Genomic DNA, 20,314 nt, shown 5'->3' with positions numbered 1-20,314 from the left:
AATTGTAAACAATTTGACATCTTTTCAGATTTGTCATTAGTCATGCTCTGTTCTGGAGGATATTCAGCCCTAAAGTGATACTGTTCCAAACCACGGACCACTGGTTCAGGTCCTGTTGGGGACGTGGTTTTAAATGTCTCTCACGATTAATAACAATGTGTCAAATATCAGGATTTTTGCTTTTGAATCCTAACATTAGTAAGCCCAATGATTTAAATCAATATACAAATTCTTGCTGAAATGCATTTATTTGAAAATTGTGAGAGAAACTATTTCTATTTTGGCTTGTCTGACTTTGCAGTCACAGAATAACAATAAATAAAGACATTATCATAGTTACACAAAAAACATCATCCTACAGTAAAACACAAAAGAAACAGTCACAGTTACAAAATATGTCATTGTCTGTTGGGTTCAAAAATAAGGCCCACGATTAAAGGCACATACAATTGGAGACATTCACTGTTTAAATTTCATCATGCTCCTCCCGATGCAAATGTGTTTGTGCAAATTCAGACAGCAGACAATACGTGAAATAGAAATAAACTAAAAGTGGAAAGGCATTTCACACATTCCAAGGCAGTGACCGCCATTCACTGGATCACTGTTTACAGTAAAATATAATATGCCTTTGTTAGGCAGATTTTTTTCACCTTGTGATAGGAAGTTTTCTCCTACTTGTGTCCCCTTCTGTGTGCACCAACATTCTACAGCTGGATGCTCTGTCTGTAACAATGAGCTCTTAGGATACATTTCCACTGCTTTTATGTTGCTTTTCTCTGAAAAATAGTACTTGCTGTGTCTTTAGTTAGGCCCACAGAGAGAGAAACATCCCAAAAACTAACTTTTCCAGGCTCCTTAAGTTCAAGTGGAATCTGTGAATAAGTGACGTCCCAGCCTCATGTGAACTTGAGGTAGGCTGGTATAGAGTAGTTAAAAAGCAGAAAGTCCATACGATAGAGGTTGTACAGCTTCTTCTGGTAAAATGGGCTGATGTTGCGGAAGAACTGTGCTGCCATGTCTCCTGTAGTCCTCGAGCTTATGGATGAGGTGGGGAAGCTGACCTGGTCCTCCACCCCAGCCAGCTGCAGCACATAGTGGGAGTCCTGCTCCAGAGTCTCGTATTTCCCCACCACGTCGTAGTGGATAAGGCAGGGGTGGCACAGCGAGTGCACCCGCTCCCAATGCTCGTTAAATGGCTCTTCTCGCTGGGTGGCTGGGTCCACAAGGTAATACAAAAATTCCTCAAAAGAGACGTCGTTCCCCTTCAACAGAGCTTCTGGCTGTGGGTCCAGCCTGTGCCGTCGAACTATCTTTGTGCCGTATCGTTTATGGAAAGCTGTGTTGTAGCTTCGTGTGAATTTGTTGCGGTACGCAGATACCAGCCGCTCGAAGGGCTCGCGTACAAAGACGAATTTCAGGTAGGAGCGCAGACGTTGGTTAATCTGGGAGGTGGAGTACTCTGACAGGGTGCGAAGGTTTCCTGGGATGTGGGCTTCGTTGGCTGGGATTGCTAGTGGATCACGGAGGGACCCAGCAGCACCCGTCAGAACCATGAACACCCGCTTCCAGTTTGTGCAGGCCACTTTGGGCACATAGCAGTACAGCAAGCCGTGTTGGTCATCCACAATCACGTGTTTCAGGTCTTCAGGGATGAGGACTCTGCGTTTGCGGGTGTAGGAGTGGCAGGCTTCTTCTAGCAACTCCCGTCGGCCCTGATGTATCGCCTGCACTGCTGATTCAACCTACATGGAGATGAAAAAGATCAATAAGAACTGTTTATATTTATAATAAAACCTGAACCACTTGGTTACTTTTAAAGGATAATTCAAGGCATTATTCATGTGTATAACGGCTGGAACAACAACAATAACATCACTCCAAGACAGACAGATGTGGCAGTCACATACAGGTTGTAATAATAATTCACATGTGAGCCAAGCGTACAGTATTTTAAAAAAAAAAGCAATATTGACTATTTTTTTACAACTTTCTAAGGTTTAAGACCCAAGAAAATAAATAAGAAATAAAGATATTAAACAACCAAAGCACCCTCCAGGTGGATACAAAGTAGACACGGTTGTGTGATGTACAAAGGACCTTCATCAGCAAACATTAGTTCTTATGACCTATACTGCAATTGATGGCTTCACCTCTGAGTAGCTGACATGTCATGGCTATTAGACAGGAACTAAAACGTGTTTGTTTTGCTTGGGGTTGGGTTTCCATGTTATTACCTATGTGTTTTTGGCCTCCTATTACTTAAATGTATCTACTGCTTATTCCTAGCTATTGCTTACTTACTTACTTACGTAACTACCATGCTATTACTTCAGTAATATTTATTAATATAATATTTTGTTATTACTGAAGTATTACTCCATTATAAATAAAATATAACCCTATTAGCTTTTTATTAGTACTACTAGCTATTGCCCGACTTTGACCTTTCACATTATTTCCGAGCTAGAAAATGCTACCCATTTTAAAGTAATGTTTATGTAAAAAGAAGATTAAACTGGAATATACATTATAGTCAAGTGGATTAGATACACCGTGCATTCTGCATATAGCCAATACCCACTACTACTCTGAGAGTGTGAGAAAATATATTCTTAGCTGCTTCATCTCCAGAGTTTAGTCACGATGTATCCCCTGCCATCTGCAAACTGCCTTAATGAAATCACAGGTCACTCAGTTCAGCTTGGCCGCCTCGTGGCACAAACGCCTTATTTACTTCTTTCATTTACTCTGTGTGGCTCACCACTGCAGCAGTCCCGAGCCTCTCGGTTTAACTCACTGCCGACACTATGTGTGGCTCTCTGTGTTTACTGGCAGATACTGGAATATCAATGATATTCATGATATCAGACTGAACAAACACTTGAAAGCCAAGAGAGACCGAGTTTGTTTACTGTATGTATATAATTCCATCTTTCCAACTTGGACAAAATGGTTCACATGCCATATGCACATGAGTAAATGTAACATGAAAGTGCTCACTTGTAGAAACAAATCCACATGTAATTAGCATCTGACTCTGCAAATGAGTCCATTTTAGCATCTATCATTTTTGGTTTTACAGTCCACTGTAATATTGGACATAAATGCATTTAGTGTAAATAATGCAAACTAAAGTTATTCCTAATGTTACACCTTGTCAACTGCATAATGTCAACTGCAACTGCAAAAACATAAAAGCATTCACATATTGTGTTTACAAATGCAAGACAAAAAAAAGATCTTGAATTAATTAAATTCCCCAAACCAATGCATTTTTATCTTGACAGCTGAGTGGAATCCTGCTGGAGAAGCATTTAAGTGAAATGGAACAAATATTACAAGCAATTAAAGTCAGTGATGTCTGCTGGAGCTGGTTTGTTTTCTGGCATGTCCACTTTCCTTCTCCTCTCAGAGACATTTAACTGGGACCAGCTGTTAAGGAGTTGCTCTTCCAGCACTGGATTTCCAACTACAGTTCTAACTATCAGAAAAGAAGTATGAATTTATAGATATAAATTGACTATTTAGAGCCCCAGTCAGAGAAAATCATCTTTAATCAGCAAAATCCATTGACAAAAGTATTCTAATAAACTTTGAATAGCCAGTCATATTGCTTGGACAAAATACTTTTAACTAAACATGTTGAATTATGTGTATATTCAGTATCTGATGTAATTTATTAAGTATGGGAGCTGAAAAGGGACATTTTAAATCCAAATATCTCAGCACCTACCGACAAAGGAATGCTATTGCTGTTATTAAAATTAGAAATGTAGATGTGGACATACAGTGGCTTCAGAAAGTATTCATTTTGGAACAACTGCCATTTTTGCTCATCAGCGTCTATTCAGTAACAGTGAAAATGTGTTTTTGGAAATCTATTAAAAATACAGTAACCCATAACATATGTGATGGGCTGTCTTACAACTCAAAATATAAAATTTCCAGGAAACATTGACTTTACGGGCACAGAACCACTATTAACATGCAGGAGGTGGAAGGCTGGTTGGTGGTGGCAGCGGTTCCATCTTCCCGAAAATTGAGTTGCGATTTCAACCTCAGTTTGAGAACAGTTACACACCTAATATTACCTCATACTATATGTACTCTACACATGAAAAAAGTCAAATGCCACCACAAATATAAAAATTCTCTCTCCCTCAACAAATGGTGCAGCTCATAATTGTCCGCAGTCTGCTCACCCAAAGCTGTGAATCCCTCTCAGTAAATGGCACTGGTTTAATTCCCTAAAGGATAGAGTGACATCAAAGCAGCAGTACATGATGTGAAAATTATAACAATAAAATCATCACTGAGAGCCGGGGGCGCTTTGTGAGTCAGCCACTTAGAAACTTAGAGAAGATGCTTTTCCTAGAGATGCGTTTGCAAGCGCTGGTGAGAAACAGATGGTTGATAGTTTAAATTAATGCTTTCATTCTTCTTCCACACTTCTGCTTACTCCTACTCTGTTTCAAACATGGGGGCTCAACATAAAATACACAGAGATTTTAAGGGGCTAGTGGACTCACAACCAGAAGTACTACGTTTTTTGTGGCTCACAATAGCAAGGTACAATGTGTGTGATCCAAGGGGGTATCCAGAAGAAAGTAAAAGGTCCAAAACATGAGGCAAGCAAGATCAAAAAGGGGGAAGACAAGGGCAAGGTCTGGGAGTAGACAGGGGCAGGAAATGCAAGGCAAGGTCGTGGCTGGAAAGCAGAGTGAAAGCAGTATCATCACTGACAATCTGGCAATGTAGTGAAGACTGAGGGGAGCTTATAAAGAGAGGCTTGTGCACAGGTGAAACTGATGATGTGATCAAGGTGAGTGAGCAGAGGGAGACACAGGTGAAGCTGATCAGAGTGGAGTCCATGAGGGGTGATGAAGTGCGGCTGGAGAAGCGAGGACAGGGCTAGGAGAGGAAATAAAAGTTAAAAAAAGATAAGAGCCAGGAAGTGAGGAGCAGGATCATGACACTTTGTAGATGTAATCAACTGCTGCTAATGCTGAATACACAGACTGCAGCCACAAACTCAACGAAAGCCACAACACACATTTTGCGCAACACCATTTTCCTAGAAAGTCTGACTTTAAGAGTGTAGAGCATCACCAACAGCTCTGTGAGACAAGTTTATATAACTACAAACAAACATCATATGACACAGTTAAACAACTACGATCTGCAGACGTGATGAAACGGGGCCAAAATCTCACATCCCAGAGCCCTTTTCCTGTTTGGAATAACCCTACCCTCTGTGCAGAATCATGACTGTTGGTCGACTAATCCACAGACCACACCGTGAGCATCATTTATTAGCTTGGACTAATTTCTACTCTATAAACAAAGTCAATGATGGCAGCAATCATTAAACAGGAGATTATGAGGCTTTCTCAGCAGCAATAACACATAAGCCATTAAACAATAGACACACTTGAGTCTATTAGCATGAGCTACATTAGTAGAAAACTAGAACACATTTACTGTTCAACCTCACAGGAACATGAAGAGAACATGCAAACTCATTTCAAACTCAACATTGTAACTTGGATACACTCCCTGGTGACTGTTAATAGCTGTGCAACTGTTTATCAGCTGACACAAAGTTTCCCAGTGTTCCCCTTTAGCTATGAAGCCATGAGTCTTATGAGCTGATCATGCTTTAGAAATGTTTGGCCACTGGAATGTTATGGACTGTAGTTGTTTACTGTACATAATTATTTAGACATTCAAACAGATCAGAACAACAAGTCATATGAACATGTTCACCAGATATGTTAGGAAACAATACATAGATGATCATGAATGCCCTCCAGGGGACAGACCAAATGAGTAAACCTCATGTTGTAAACAGAAGCACCTTTTAAAACAGCACTTCAAAAGGGAGTTTCGTCAGTCTTTGTAGCAGTATGTCACCCCCCTGTATACTGACACCTGTCAGATCAAGATCAACTATCCGGTTGCAATTTCACAATGTCTGCAGCCACAGGAAACATGAAAACAGCTTTTTTTTTTCTATGTGTCACAAGCAAGTAAGCACATCAGTTCACTGTTTAGCACACAAATTTGAAAAAGTGCTCAAGATACCATTTTGGAGTATGTGAGGTTTCAATCTGTGGCATCTACAGACAGTGATACTGTTGAGTCACTCTTGATACTTGATTGATTGAATAAGAGACCACATGCACACACACTAGGGCAGGGGTATTCAACTAAAATTTAAAGAGGTCCAGTTACACAATATTTTTGGAAGCAAAAGTCCAGAGGATTATAATGTCTAACTATTTACTGTGATATATTATCAAGTAGCCTGCATGTAATCAATACTTGACTGTCAAATCAAATTAATTCAGTACAATTCAAAAACTTTTTGACAGGTTTATTGTTATGTAACTGTAAGACTTGCAACTTTCTGTGCTTCACTTCAGATTTGAGTGGTATGTGTGTTCAAAACCGTGTTTTGTCTCATAATGCCGTTTGACATTGGCACTTTTACTAAGAGCCACAGTTTCTGAACATATCAAACACACTGGTTTAGTGCTCCTAGTGGGTAATATGAACAGAAAGGAGACCGTCTATTCTGGATTAAAAACTCTTTGCTGTCCACTTTTCTCTTTTTGGACATTTTTATATTTATCTCTTCCTTTTTCAGTCTTACCGTCCTTTTATCAACTTTCTTCTCTCTGTCGTCTGTATCTCTCCCTCTCTCCTCTCTGGCGTCTGTATCCCTCTCCTCTCTCCTCTCTGGCGTCTGTATCTCTCTCCTCTCTGGCGTCTGTATCTCTCTCCTCTCTGTAGTCTGTCTCTCTCTCCCTCTCTGTCGTCTGTATCTCTCCCTCTCTCCTCTCTGTCGTCTGTATCTCTCCCTCTCTCCTCTCTCCTCTCTGTCGTCTGTATCTCTCCCTCTCTGTCGTCTGCATCTCTCCCTCTCTGTCGTCTGCATCTCTCCCTCTCTGTCGTCTGTATCTCTCCTCTCTGTCGTCTGTATCTCTCCTCAGCAGCTCTCCTCCTGCAGCAACATGACAAAGTTGTTTTGTGCCTTAGACTGCACACAAAAGTAATGAGTAGGAAATATTCAAGAAAACCTTCCTGTTAGCTCACAGGGCAAAGGAGCACTTTGACTTGTGTTTAGAGTTGATGACAGATGGCAGCTTCTACACATGATGCCCATCAATATATGTTTGCTAAACATGGCAGGCTTAAGCTAGATTAATGGTTCTGTGTCACTTCAACACTGTAGGTAGGACATAAGTATCATGTAGCTCTGTGGGTTTTCTGTGGTAACTTTTAGTTCCTGTTAGTGTTAATATTTGTTTTGCGTTTTCATTTAAATACTTTTATTGTCTCTTTGTATCACCTACTGTCAGCACAACATAGATATAAATAACAACAACAGTAATTATTATTATTAATAATACTTATAATGATAGATGAATGTGTAACACTACTTTTTGATCGTTTTCAGACTGTTTTAACACTGTGATAATACTGTTGGTCACTATAATGTTCAACTCAAATCTACTAGGTGCAACTCAAAAAAAAAAAAAAAGAATCATCACAGTGCTATTGAAGCCCCACTGCCAATTAGTGTACAGGTGGTGTAATTGTAGAGTAGCACAAAAACATAAGTGCATAATTACAGTTTAAATGCAAACTGAAATAAAGTTTGGGAATTGTGGTTAGAGCAGACTAACCTGGTCACCATCATAAAGTGTCTGCAGGGGACTCCTCCTCGACTTCTGCTCACTGTTTCTTTCACCGTCTGGCTCAGAGGCTGAAGAAACAACATATGTCATGAAAATCTGAGATTCTAAATCAAATGTGTTAAGACAAGCAACAGTAAGATCTACAGTGAATTACTGAAATGCCCCATAACAGTGCAACATGAAATAATAGCACTTTTATATAGCACACTGCAAGGACATTAATAATAAGTAGAAGGATAAAAGTTAACAATAAAAATTTAACAACCACTAATAATTTTGTTCAGTCCCACAGCATAAACTGCCTCCAATGGCCATTACACAGCATGCAGTAAAAGGTTTGGGGAGGGGAAAACATAGTCAAGTCATACTTGACCAGACATCAATCTCTTAGTGCTCTAACAGTTGATGTAGGTTTGAATGACAAACCTACCTATTTGACAATCCAAATTAACTACAGCTTTTTTTCTTAAGAGGACACACTCTTTCAAATTTACCCTTTGACTCTCTAAGCCCTGAGAGCAAACTGCAGTAACATTGAGAATAGAAAATGTTGCATGGGACCAATTTGCTTTTTATTGGTTTCTTATCTTTATTGCCACAACTTTATCTATTCCAGTGCTCTTGTTATAGGAGACAAAAAAGAATTTGGCAATTCAGAACACATCATTTTCTACATTTAAAAAGTTAATTTTGTAAGCTCTGCTTCCTGAGAAGCAGAGAATCCAAAAAACCTAGATAAATCTGGCCAGCCAGAAAAACAATGCTGATACAAACTTGAGCCAGTCTTTGTAGGAATTAGTTTGCACTCTGGCATCAGATTACAGAGCTTCACCAGGTCAGAGTTGCAGTACACAGTTTCACTACCTGACCCTATCCTCTGCAACCTCTTCTCTCACACCAACTAACTTCATGAGAGATCATTGGCTCATCCTGATTGGCTGCTCCTCCTACGGTAGGCGTATCGTATCTCTTCCTGTTGTCGACGCTGACTCGCTTTTCAGTTGCTCCGTTTGTTTCGCTAAATTTAACAAACTTTAAGCTAAATTCATAGTGTTAGTGAAAAGCACTACTGGCGTAAGAGTTATAACATACATCTGTGTTGCTTAAGGACCATTCATAATACTTAATACTCTTGTTTTCTTGTGTTGTGAGGTCTGCTAGCTAAACTCTGTTAGCCATGGCTGCTTCTCCTCTTCTTCTCCTGCTCTCTCTTGCTCGGTTTGTCACATGTTTAGTTTTTCCTCTGCCTCCTTTAGTGAGAAGGGAATTTGTAATAAATGTAGTTTATTTGCAGCTTTGGAGGCGAGGCTGACTGATTTGGAGACTCGGCTCCGCACCGTGGAAAACAAGCCAGCTAGTCAGGTCCCGGTAGCCGGTGTGGAGCCAGCTAGCATAGCTCCTATTAGCTGTCCCCGGCAGTTCCCGAGCAGCCGGGAAGTCAGGCCGGCTGGGTGACGGTTCGTAGGAAGCATAACCCTAGACACTCGCCCAAGGTTCACCACGACCAGGTTCACGTTTCCAACCGGTTTTCCCCACTCAGCGACTCACCCGCTGAGAAACCCACTCTGGTCATTGGCAGCTCTATAGTCAGAAACGTGAAGTTAGAGACTCCAGCGGCCACAGTCAAGTGTATTCCTGGGACCAGAGCGGGAGACGTCGAGTCCTATTTAAAACTCCTGTGTAAGGATAAACGTAAATATAGTATGATAATAATTCACACAGGAGTTAATGACGCCCGATTACGCCAATCGGAAGTCACTAAAATTAACGTTGAATCGGTGTGTAACTTTGCTAAGACGATGTCGGACTCCGTAGTTTTCTCTGGGCCCCTTCCCAATCTGACCAGTGACGACATGTTTAGCCGCATGACGTCATTCAACCGCTGGCTGTCTAAGTGGTGTCCCGCTAACAACGTGGGCTACATAGACAATTGGAAAACGTTTTGGAGAAAACCTGGGCTGATTAGAAGAGACATCCCACTTTAGATGGTGCGTCTCAACTCTCTAGGAATATGGCAGAGTTTATTAGACGACCTAAACCCTGACATGTCAGAGTGGAGCCCAGGACGCAGAGACGCAGTCTTACACACCTCTCTGCAGCTTCCTTACAGCCCCCCCAAAACTACCATAACCTTATAGAGACAGTGTCTGCTCCCCGAGTACCTAAATTATTTATATCTAAAACTAACACAAGAGGAGTTATTCATAAAAACCTAATAAAAATAAAGACGACTCCTCTCTTAGAACAAAATAACAAGAAAACAATCAAATGTGGACTTTTAAATATCAGATCTCTCTCGTCTAAATCCCTGTTAGTAAATGATTTGATAATTGACCATCAAATAGACTTATTCTGTCTTACTGAAACCTGGCTGCAGCAGGATGAATATGTCTCTCTGAATGAGTCAACCCCCTCAAGTCATGTTAATTATCATGTTCCTAGAAACACAGGTCGGGGTGGAGGAGTAGCAGCAATCTTCCACTCAAGTTTGTTAATCAACCCCAGACCTAGACATAGTTTTAATTCATTTGAGAGCCTCACTCTTAGCATCTCTGATCCTAACTGGAAAAATCAAAAACCAGTCCTGTTTGTTATTGTGTACCGTCCTCCTGTCCCTTACTCTGAGTTTTTAACTGAATTCTCAGAGTTTCTATCTGATTTAGTTCTTAGTGCAGATAAAGTCATTATAGTGGGTGACTTCAATATCCATGTAGATGTTGATGATAACTGCCTCAACACTGCATTTAATTCACTATTAGACTCCATTGGTTTTACCCAAAATGTAAATAAACCCACTCACTGTTTTAATCCCCTACTCAAAAAGCCTACTCTGCACTCAGGGGTCTTAGCGAATTATAGACCAATATCCAATCTGCCCTTTATCTCTAAAATCCTTGAAAAGATAGTTTCTAATCAATTGTACGACCACCTGCGTAGCAATAACTTGTATGAAGATTTCCAGTCAGGATTTAGAGTACATCATAGTACAGAAACAGCACTGGTAAAGGTTACTAATGATCTTCTATTGGCATCAGACAACTCTCTATACTCGTCATGTTAGATCTTAGTGCTGCATTCGACACTATAGATCACAACATTTTATTACACAGACTGGAACATGTCATTGGAATCAAAGGAACAGCACTAGAGTGGTTTAAATCGTATCTATCGGATAGATTTCAGTTTGTACAAGTTAATGATGAGTCTTCCATGCACAGCAAAGTCATCTATGGAGTTCCACAGGGATCTGTGCTTGGACCGATTCTTTTCACTTTATATATGTCCCCTTTAGGCAATATTATTAGGAAACACTCTATAAATTTCCATTGTTATGCAGATGATACCCAGCTATATTTATCTATGAAACCAGGAGAAACTAATCAATTAGTCAAACTTCAGGAATGCTTAAAAGACATAAAGACCTGGATGTCCTCCAGTTTCCTTCTCCTAAATCCAGACAAGACAGAGGTTATACTGTTTGGGCCTAAAAATCTCAGAGACACTATGTCTAAACACATTCTCCCCATTGATGACTTAGTTCTGGCCTCAAGTAATACTGTAAGAAACCTCAGAGTTATCTTTGATCAGGATATCTCCTTCACTTCATACATCAAAGAAATCTCTAGAACTGCCTTTTTTCCCCTAAGAAACATTGCTAAAATTAGGAGCATCCTGTCCCAAAGTGATGCTGAAAAACTAGTCCATGCATTTGTTACTTCCAGACTGGACTATTGTAATTCCTTATTAATGGGATGTCCCAATAACTCATTAAAGAGCCTCCAGTTAATCCAAAATGCTGCAGCGAGAGTTCTGACTGGAATTAGCAAGAGAGATCATATTTCTCCAATGTTAGCTTCTCTCCATTGGCTCCCTGTTAAATCCAGAATTGAATTTAAAATTCTTCTCCTAACTTATAAATCCCTTAATAATCAGGCTCCATCTTATCTTAAAGACCTCATAGTTTCTTATCTTCCAAGCAGAACTCTCCGTTCTCAGACTGCAGGTTTACTTGTGGTTCCTAGAGTTTCCAAATGTAGAATGGGAGGCAGAGCCTTTAGCTACCAAGCCCCTCTCCTGTGGAACCAGCTCCCAGTTCAGGTTCGGGTTAGGGTTAAATGTCCAATCAAGTCCTCTGCAAATTTTACCTATACTCTGTATTTGAATGCCTCACACCACAGCTAGTGCAGAGAGAGTGCTGCCACTATCTCTAATTTGCAGTGTGTTGTGGTGTATGACAAACAAGATACTTGGCTGAAGTACGAGGACAATAGATGAAATTAATCGTCTTGACAGAGGCTCTTTCATCCTGATCTATTGCAAGAGCTGAAAGGTTAAAGGGAAAACTAATGTAGTATACATCACAAAGTGAAAAAGGTGTCTTTTTCCGTTTGCATGACCAACTGTGTGTTATGTTATTTTTGCTTTTTTCAATCTTCCTCGCTCACAACTCCATTGCTAAGAGACACCTTAAAAGATCAAAAGCTGCATTGCAATTTATTACAAAAGCTGCTGCAAAATAGGCATTTTATGTTTCATCAATTCTGAAAATACCTGTGAAATGCTGGAGGCACTGAGGTTGAATAAAAGTTGATGCTGCAGTAAAGCTAATATGCTCTTCAATTTTGGACTCAATAGCTGTCATTGTGCCATTAACGACCAAGTTTTGCAGGTCAAAGTTTTGCAAAGTTTAAATCAATATAAAAATCTGAAAATGTATGTGGATGTACTCTGCCTCTGCAAGCTAATCCCATTAATTGCAATAATAGAGGAAACAGTATGACCTCTTGGCCATTTGCTGCCCACCAGCTGCTCAAGTGAGTATATGTACAAAAACCCAGTTTCATACTAACAATAGGTAATTCTCACAACATGTGTACTCCTCTTGTTTAGTAGAATCACCTTTGCCACAAAGCCAAATTATGCTTTCTCGCTGCACATGCATAATCCTCTTGTATGGTGGGCCTTTGCCAAGAAGCCAAATTATACCATATAACTGAAATGAACAGAGTCAGAGATGCTGCTAGATGCAGCTGTAAGAAAGAGGTTTTGTTTCCATCCTTGAGTTAAGAGGGCGAGGGAAGTTAGAGTACACAGATTTCTTTGACCTGATTACTACTTCCTCATGCAAGCTGCCACTGAGTCAGGAACATATTTGCAACATGACCACCACCAAAGCCAATAGCAGTGGTAACATCTGAAATAATTAGGAAGATATTATGTCGTGAGTTTTTCAACAACAATTGACATGGCACACACACACTGTGCGTCATCACTCACCTACTTATGTGACCCCAGTGAGGAAATGTACAATTCATGTTTTTCCATGAGGCATCTAGCAAAGAGCCTCATCAAGGATTGAAATTGTTACAAAATTAAGGCTGAACACAAGTTCAAGAAAAAAGATGGGCATTTGTGGCATGCTTGGAGAAGAAACATTTGTTTCTTAAAGAAAAAAAAAGTTACAAAGACGCACACATTTCCTAAAGCTATGGACTCAAACCATGTGCCACTCTAACCAAACACTGTCTCAGCTGTTAGCTGAAATTCCTCCTCTGAGGAGATTCACCAACCCCACCTAAGGCCTATTCAAATGAAAGAGAAGATCTGTTGGTTTAACCCTGTCTGGACCCACAAGTCGGTAGCATTCCTCCCAGCTCCTACAGAACCAGAGTTTTAGGAAATGCAAAATATAGCAAGGCCGATGTGTGTTCCTCTTGTCCAAGCAATAAACGGAGCTCTGTGTTCAGGTCCCGCTGGGAAAAATGGGGCTCCCTCCCCCACTCCTTACTCTTTCCTGCCAAAGAGCAGCTTCACTGAGAGACACACTGTACAAGGGAAAGCCTGATCCTTTTTAGGCCACAAATGTGTGTCTAAAGGGTGTTAGTGCAAAAACAGAGGCATGTGGGTGGTGTGGAGCCCATTAATTGAGTCTTAGAGGAATGTATACAGATGTAACATATGAGTCCTGTTCAGTGACGTCGATGTGCATTTGTAGGGTGACAGCTGACTGAAATATTAGTTGGATAATTTTAGTGTCCAGCAGCTTTCTGGCACAACTGTGTGTAAATACAAAGATCTGCAAACTATATATGTGGAGATAAAAAAAAAAACGAATTGTGTTGTGTACCGGCACATCCAACTGTTGGATAAGCACATGCTGTCAGTGTTCGAATCAATTAGGACAAAGTCTATGTTAGCACGTCTAACATAGACAAGTGAAACTGTATCTGCATTTAAAGCACAGGCTGTCAAAGAAACACACGGTGAAAAGTGACTTATTTGGAAGTCTAAGGGGAACTTTGTGCTGGTGTCAGCTTTATTTTTAATTTTGTGGTTTTGCTAATCTCCTACCCCAATTGTGGTAACTAGGTTTCCAGTTTACATGACACTTAAGAAATCAGCTTACTCGAGAAAGCCTGGTTGTTACCTGGTTCAGTGCATGTAAACGCACTAATGGGCAACATGCTGACATTTACATTACAATTAGGTAATTGAGGAATACCCCTTAAAGACCTGAAGATTTCTAACTTGAAAAGTCAGACAAACCTCACCAACCTGAACCCAAACATGACTGTAATGCAACATGAAGTCTGAAGTAATTTACTGTGTGTTGTTACTACTTTATTAGCTTTTAACTTGTATCTTATTAAAACAGCCAGTACTATCCAACTTTGATCAGTGGACATATTGCTAATGTGTATGTGTACATGTAATGCACAAACGTTTACATAATATAATGATAAAAATGGAGAATGAAATACTTTCATGAAAATAAAATAGGGTGGCTGTGGATCAATAGGTAGAGCAGTTGTCTGCTCAGAGGACTGGTGGTTCGATTCCCGGCTGCAACGTCACATGCCAAAGTGTCCTTGGGCAAGATACTGAACCCTAAGTTGCCCCTGGTGAGTCAGGTCAGCTGCATAGCAGCTCTGCTATCAGTGTGTGAATGTGTGTGTGCTTGTGTGTGAAAATGGGTGAATGAGACGCAGTGTAAAGCGCTTTGAGTACCAGCTAGGTAGAAAAGCGCTATATAAGTGCAGACCATTTACCATTTACCATTTTACTTTGAGCAGGTGGGTCACTAGATATAAATTCACAGGAATTCGTTCTCCAGGGATCTTGATGTTCTGCAGTCAGACTCTCAGTCTGAACCAAATCAGTGCACTATCAGTGGCTACCACATGGCAGACTTCACTCAAACAATTTCCTTCTGAGAAGAGGTTATTAAGCAATATCAGCAGTTAAATAATAATCTTGAAAATCTAAGCTCTAGGGGATTTAAGTTCTGAATACGGTCTTAATAAAATTGAAGAACAGAAAAAACGTACTTTCTGAATAATCAGCTCCTGTAGCTCTGTGTTGTGAATATGTCTGGATAAGCGCAGGTTGGAACAGCAGGGCCACTATAACATGTCATCAGATAGTCCTGGATGGCGGAGGATCTGACAACAGTTAGAAGGCAGAACTAATTTCAAACAGAACTGGCAACTGTGCAGGATATCATATCAATATGAGGTAAAATACTGTTCTTTAGGGGTTGTTTTGTTCCGTTTTTAATTGGATACTGTCACATCCACAAGTCAGTGAGGTTTTTAGGGGTAAGCACTGGCAACAGGCTGATTCTTTCCACCACCAAGTATTCCACTGCCATGCTCAAAATATGTTCAAAAAAAGCCCTGAAGCAAATGTATTTAGTGTGCCACAAGTCCTGCACTGAAGCTGGATCACTAAACATTTTTATGACTCTCATTGTAACCACTCAAGCCCAGACAAGGCAGGTATGAGGTGGGGATACCTCTCCAGTACATTTATAGTGACAGTTGCCCAAAGGTCCACATAACAGTCTCAGGTTCTGGCTGTAAAAAAAAAAAGCTAGAACGAGCTACCTGATAACATTCAACTCACATTGATGCTGTGCTGTGTGAGGGTTAGTGGTGACATCTAACTTAGTGTTCCTTGATTTGGATGACTGATGACTGACAATGCTGTAAAACATAAAACACCACATTCCATACTGTGATGAGTCACAGCTTCTTCCTCTCAACTCTGTCTGTCTGGGTAAAGTTTATGAAATTATATCAGCTCGGTGGGCAGATTTTGCACTGGAGACAGACATCCTGACTCTTTAAAATGGTCACTTTTAGCATCTGTTTTTTTTTTTTTTTCCTCTGTGTCTGTGACAGTGCAGAATACACCACACATACAGTAAAGCCACTCTGCATCTATGTAATTATCCTACATTTAAAACAGTGCTGTGAAGTCTGTGTACAAAACTGTACGACTCCAAAACATTTTTATAGACTTTGAACAAATAATACAACTTTTACCCTAGATAGAGCAGGAGAAGCAGAGAGAAGGTGTTCTAAATGCTAATGGGACAGACAGGCTGTACATCTGAAACCAATTTAAACCCATTTAAAGGTGACATGCAGCTTTAATACCAGAAATGTGAGATTCATTCCACATACATTTAAGCTATATGACACCAAAATAGCATAGGCTGTCTCTATAAAAAAAAAATGTAATCACAATCATATGTTTCACCATTGCATTGCATTCATGTTCACTACCCTCTAAGTATCCCATGCCTCTTCAGAGGATGTCCTCAGAAATTAAGGATGTGTAGTAAAGAACAAACCACAAAAATAGAGCAACTATGTTAAATGTCATCCAGGGACCATTTGGCCCTAATTTGCACCTTCCTGGATATACCATGAATCCTCCAAGTGTATATATACTAAATATACAGCAAAGAATACAGTGTGTGATTCATCTTAACATTTGCTTTGGAAAAAAGAAAGTAAAACACTAATCTTAATTAGAGTCCAGACCTGACCTGACCAATATTTAACAAGCATTTTCAGATGTTATTTACATAGAGATCAGGTGTAGTAAATTTCAACACAAAATTTTGTTCCACAGACAAACTACAAATAATCTTGATAGTGCTGACCTTTAAATTTAAAGTTAGTTTAAATTGGAAGAATAGTTAGTTGTTACAGCGTCTGACTATAGAACCTGGCTGTGCTGGGTTGTGAACTGCAACATTTTTAACTTTTTGCCAGTGAAAATAAAGACTACACTGACCTGAAGATGATATGAAAGAATCAACGAGATGCCTGTTTATATTACGGAGAAATATTAGAATTGATTTGGAGTTATTATTTTCAGTTTTCAGTTATTTTTCAACTTAACTCCAGCTCAGTTCAGGACTGTCTCCTCACTGGGTGGTAGACAAGCCCAAATAAAATGGCTTTGTGCTTATAATGCTCAGAAGCACAGCTGAATTGGATATAAATACACTAAGGTTGAGGCTGATTGACTAGAATGTGTTTCCGGCAGAAACATGTACATGAAAGAGTACACACTCTCTGCAACAATTAGAGTGCTGGTACTTGTGCACTCCCCACTCATGTCTGCGCGGTTACTTTCTGACACGTTGCACCAAACTATTTAGTTTTGGTGCAACGTGGTAGACTGTGTGTGATGACTTCTTTTTGGTTCATGTTGTTTTTGACTTTCTAATTATCAGTGCATGTTGAGAGGAGGTGGAAAAAGAAATGGTTGGCTCTGGGTTCCCTCTGACCAGTAAGACAACAGTTGATAAGGAGGCACACTAGTGCAACACAGAGTTTTAAAAAAAACATCTGGCAGGCACCGTGCAGGGCCCCTGCGCTGGCTACAATAGCCTGACTGTGGTGTGTGCGGAGTTTTGCGCCACTGATTCACTACGAGTTCTCAAAATGGTTAGGTGACGCAGACCTTCAGCTACCTGATTTCTGGAGGACGTGCATATGATTTTTGCTGGCTGCAAAGTTCACGGGAGACTGTTCAACTCCCTACCTAGCCTGAACAGTGGCTCTGCTGAAGTGGTCATTTAAGTGTCCCATTGAACCCTAAACAATAAGCCTGCATGCACAGCAACAAGTTTTTAATGACAACACTGAATTGGGATCTCAATCACATCTCATCACAGTCAAAGCCAGTTTTCAGTGTTTGAACTTTTAGAGTTTCCCCAAAATAGCTGAGAGAGAAAGTGATGTGCAACTACTATAAGTCTGCAAATCCAGCTGGCTAATGTAAATGAAGCACCAGTAAAACACTCCTGGAATGCATCAAACATGACAGACTGATGAATAGTGTGCAACTGTCTTGGGTTTCAAGGTTTTTGCTTTAACCTTGAGTGCTCCCAATAGCCCCTGAAATGTTACTCTACCAGAGTAACAGCACACTTCAAGCAGGAGTACCATGGTAAGGAATGCTCCTGCTGGTCTTTCATACACAACTGACTCTCTTCCTCACAGTATGGGCTGTATAAGCTTTTTTTATGGTGGGGTGGGGGGCATAATATAGCTGTGCATGTCTGAATGAGCTCATTGTACATGGCAGAGAGAGACCTGAAAGAGGTGGAAACAGATCTTAGCGAGGACCAGCCCCGCTACGAAAGGCAGCTGCAGCTTCCCCCAGTCTTCCTCCACGTAGCAGAGGAAACACAGCTCTAATCGGTTTTGGTGATGAAACTGTTCCTCGGCAGACATCTGTGGTTCTCGGGGGAAATAAAGAAACATAGCTGGAGAGCAGAGGAGCACGATGGAAGAAAGGGACTCCGAATGAAATAACACACAGAGACACACAAACTCTCCTTATTGCGTTGTGCATGGTGTGATCACTACTTCATCATATGTACCTCACTGTTTGTAGATAATGATCATGTTACACATTAGAGGGGGTACATGACAAGATGGGGGTGGATTAAAGACACGTGGACATAACATGAGCAAACCTTATGTGTACAGGATAGGAGCAGCTGGTCTGCTGCACAGTCAACTGCTTCAACAACACAGACACCAAACATCGTTTAGTTTCCGTACAAACTGTTGCTTCATCACTCACTCGCAAATGTTGCCTGCTGAAGAAAACCTTAGATTTTAATGGTTTTTAGACTGTATAAAAACTATGAGTCTAGCTATGATATGTCTAGTTATGTTTCTAAAGTGAATTCCTCAATGTTAAATGTTGCCGACATAAAGAAAGAACACCAACTGGAACATTTAAACTTACGGGAAAAGCGCTGTTAATTTAGCGATGGAACCAAATTAAATATTTTTCATTATTAAATGAGGTTTGCTTCAGACTTGTTTTTTTTCTTCACTGCTACTGAGGAACACCGTCTTATGTGTTTTGTTTTGATTTTTACATTTGAAAAACTCTGCTCACCTGGCTTTAGGTTGCTGTTAAAGTAGAAAATAACCATAAGGAAACATCCCAGACTTAAGGCAAACACCATCCGGATGACTTTAGGTTTCCTCATCCTGGGTGTCTGGAAACGACCAAGAAGCCGAACCGACTCCTGCCAGGGTTCATGCGAGAAAGAGGCTGTTCTGTGTCTACTTGATAACGGATAAGAGCATCAGTCCGGCTCGCTGACCTTTGCTGCTCCTTATCTTGCTGCACATCCTTGCATGTCCAGTCTGGAAGTCGCTGAAGCGAAGAAGAAATGAAGAAGCTGAGTCGAAACAAACGAACTCGGGCAGTGAAACCGTCTCTTAACGTCCGTTGCGCTGCTTCAGAGAAAGTGGAGCAGACTGCATTAGTGAGCGCAGTCCGAACAGAGGCCGCCGCTCTGTTTGTGTAGGGGGGGGATTTATGTGCCCCAACAGCGGATTTCCAAGTGTTAGGTTTACTCTTTTTAACCCCTTTCTCCCCAAACACCAGCAAGCACAGAGCATCAACTCATGACGATGGAGCTGGATGCTTTTTCTAACATTTCCGGTTATACTTTTCAAAATAAAATTCACACACAGGGAAATTAAGGTGTTAACCTTACCAACCTGCCACCGTCAGTCCAGAGTGTGTAGAACAGGGAGAATAGAAATATCTAACATGTTTTGTTCAAATGCAGTCCTATTTGCCAGAGAACATCCAGCCCAGATACAGCAAATATTGACTTGAAGGTGCCACATGCTGAGCCAGATCATTGCTGGAATTCTTCTATTCACTCACTCTCATATATATATTTATATATATATTTGGCATTGCCAAACCAACAACCCTAAAGACTTTACACACGTCCAGTTAGTCCAAAGTACAACAAAGTAATAGGCTTGTTATAGTAAGACATCTGACGTTGACAATCCATCTGATCTTTTCAACATCACTTCATTAGTTGTTGTCAGATCAGAGTGTTCAGAGTGTTTTCTTTTGAGCTATTTATTTGCTTATGTCTCCTCTCCCCCACCTTAATCACAAACTGAGTCAACTGAACTGTCCAAACACTTCTTCCTGAAACAGGATATGAAGCCACACAAATACTGTGTTAGAACCCGAACTCTCAGTCGAGGATTATACAGGACATTCTCATTCAAACTTGCCAGTATAAAAACAGGAGGTCTTCTTTACTTCATCTGGTGGAACAAATTTAATTTAAACCAAACTGTTTCTTGATTCACTCCACTTTGGCTCTTGCACAATGTGTCAGTATCAGTAAATTTAAGATTAGTATTAAAACAAGTAATTCACAAAATAATACAAAAGCAGTTGATGCACTTCATATCTGACGGTGGAAGTTTTATCTCCACAGGAAAGAGCACATGGACTTTAATCTGACG

General features: G+C 40.4%; 1 protein-coding gene across 1 annotated transcript; it reads right to left on the bottom strand.

Annotated features, from left to right (window-relative positions):
* Window positions 1-228: 228 nt before the first annotated feature.
* On the bottom strand, window positions 229-19,445 carry LOC113155304 (carbohydrate sulfotransferase 11-like). The gene is made up of 3 exons (XM_026349930.1): window positions 18,924-19,445; window positions 7,695-7,774; window positions 229-1,745 (listed from the first exon to the last, which is right to left on the bottom strand). Exons 1-3 carry the CDS (start codon window positions 19,015-19,017, stop codon window positions 900-902), a joined length of 1,020 nt encoding a protein of 339 aa, XP_026205715.1. The 5' UTR covers window positions 19,018-19,445; the 3' UTR covers window positions 229-899.
* Between the last annotated feature and the right edge of the window lie 869 nt (window positions 19,446-20,314).

Source organism: Anabas testudineus, chromosome 5, assembly GCF_900324465.2.
Source record: "Anabas testudineus chromosome 5, fAnaTes1.2, whole genome shotgun sequence".
NCBI classification, from domain to species: domain Eukaryota; kingdom Metazoa; phylum Chordata; class Actinopteri; order Anabantiformes; family Anabantidae; genus Anabas; species Anabas testudineus.
Note: the sequence above shows the minus strand (reverse complement) of the source record. Positions and strands in the feature narration are given on the sequence as shown.

Bases quoted from the DNA above. Each gene is read 5' to 3' on its own strand.
- LOC113155304 (XM_026349930.1), bottom strand. From the start codon at position 19,017: ATGAGGAAACCTAAAGTCATCCGGATGGTGTTTGCCTTAAGTCTGGGA. The intron at 7,775-18,923 runs GTGAGCAGAGTT...TTGTTTCTTCAG, and splicing joins TAACAGCAACCTAAAGCCAG to CCTCTGAGCCAGACGGTGAA. The intron at 1,746-7,694 runs GTTAGTCTGCTC...ATCTCCATGTAG, and splicing joins CACTTTATGATGGTGACCAG to GTTGAATCAGCAGTGCAGGC.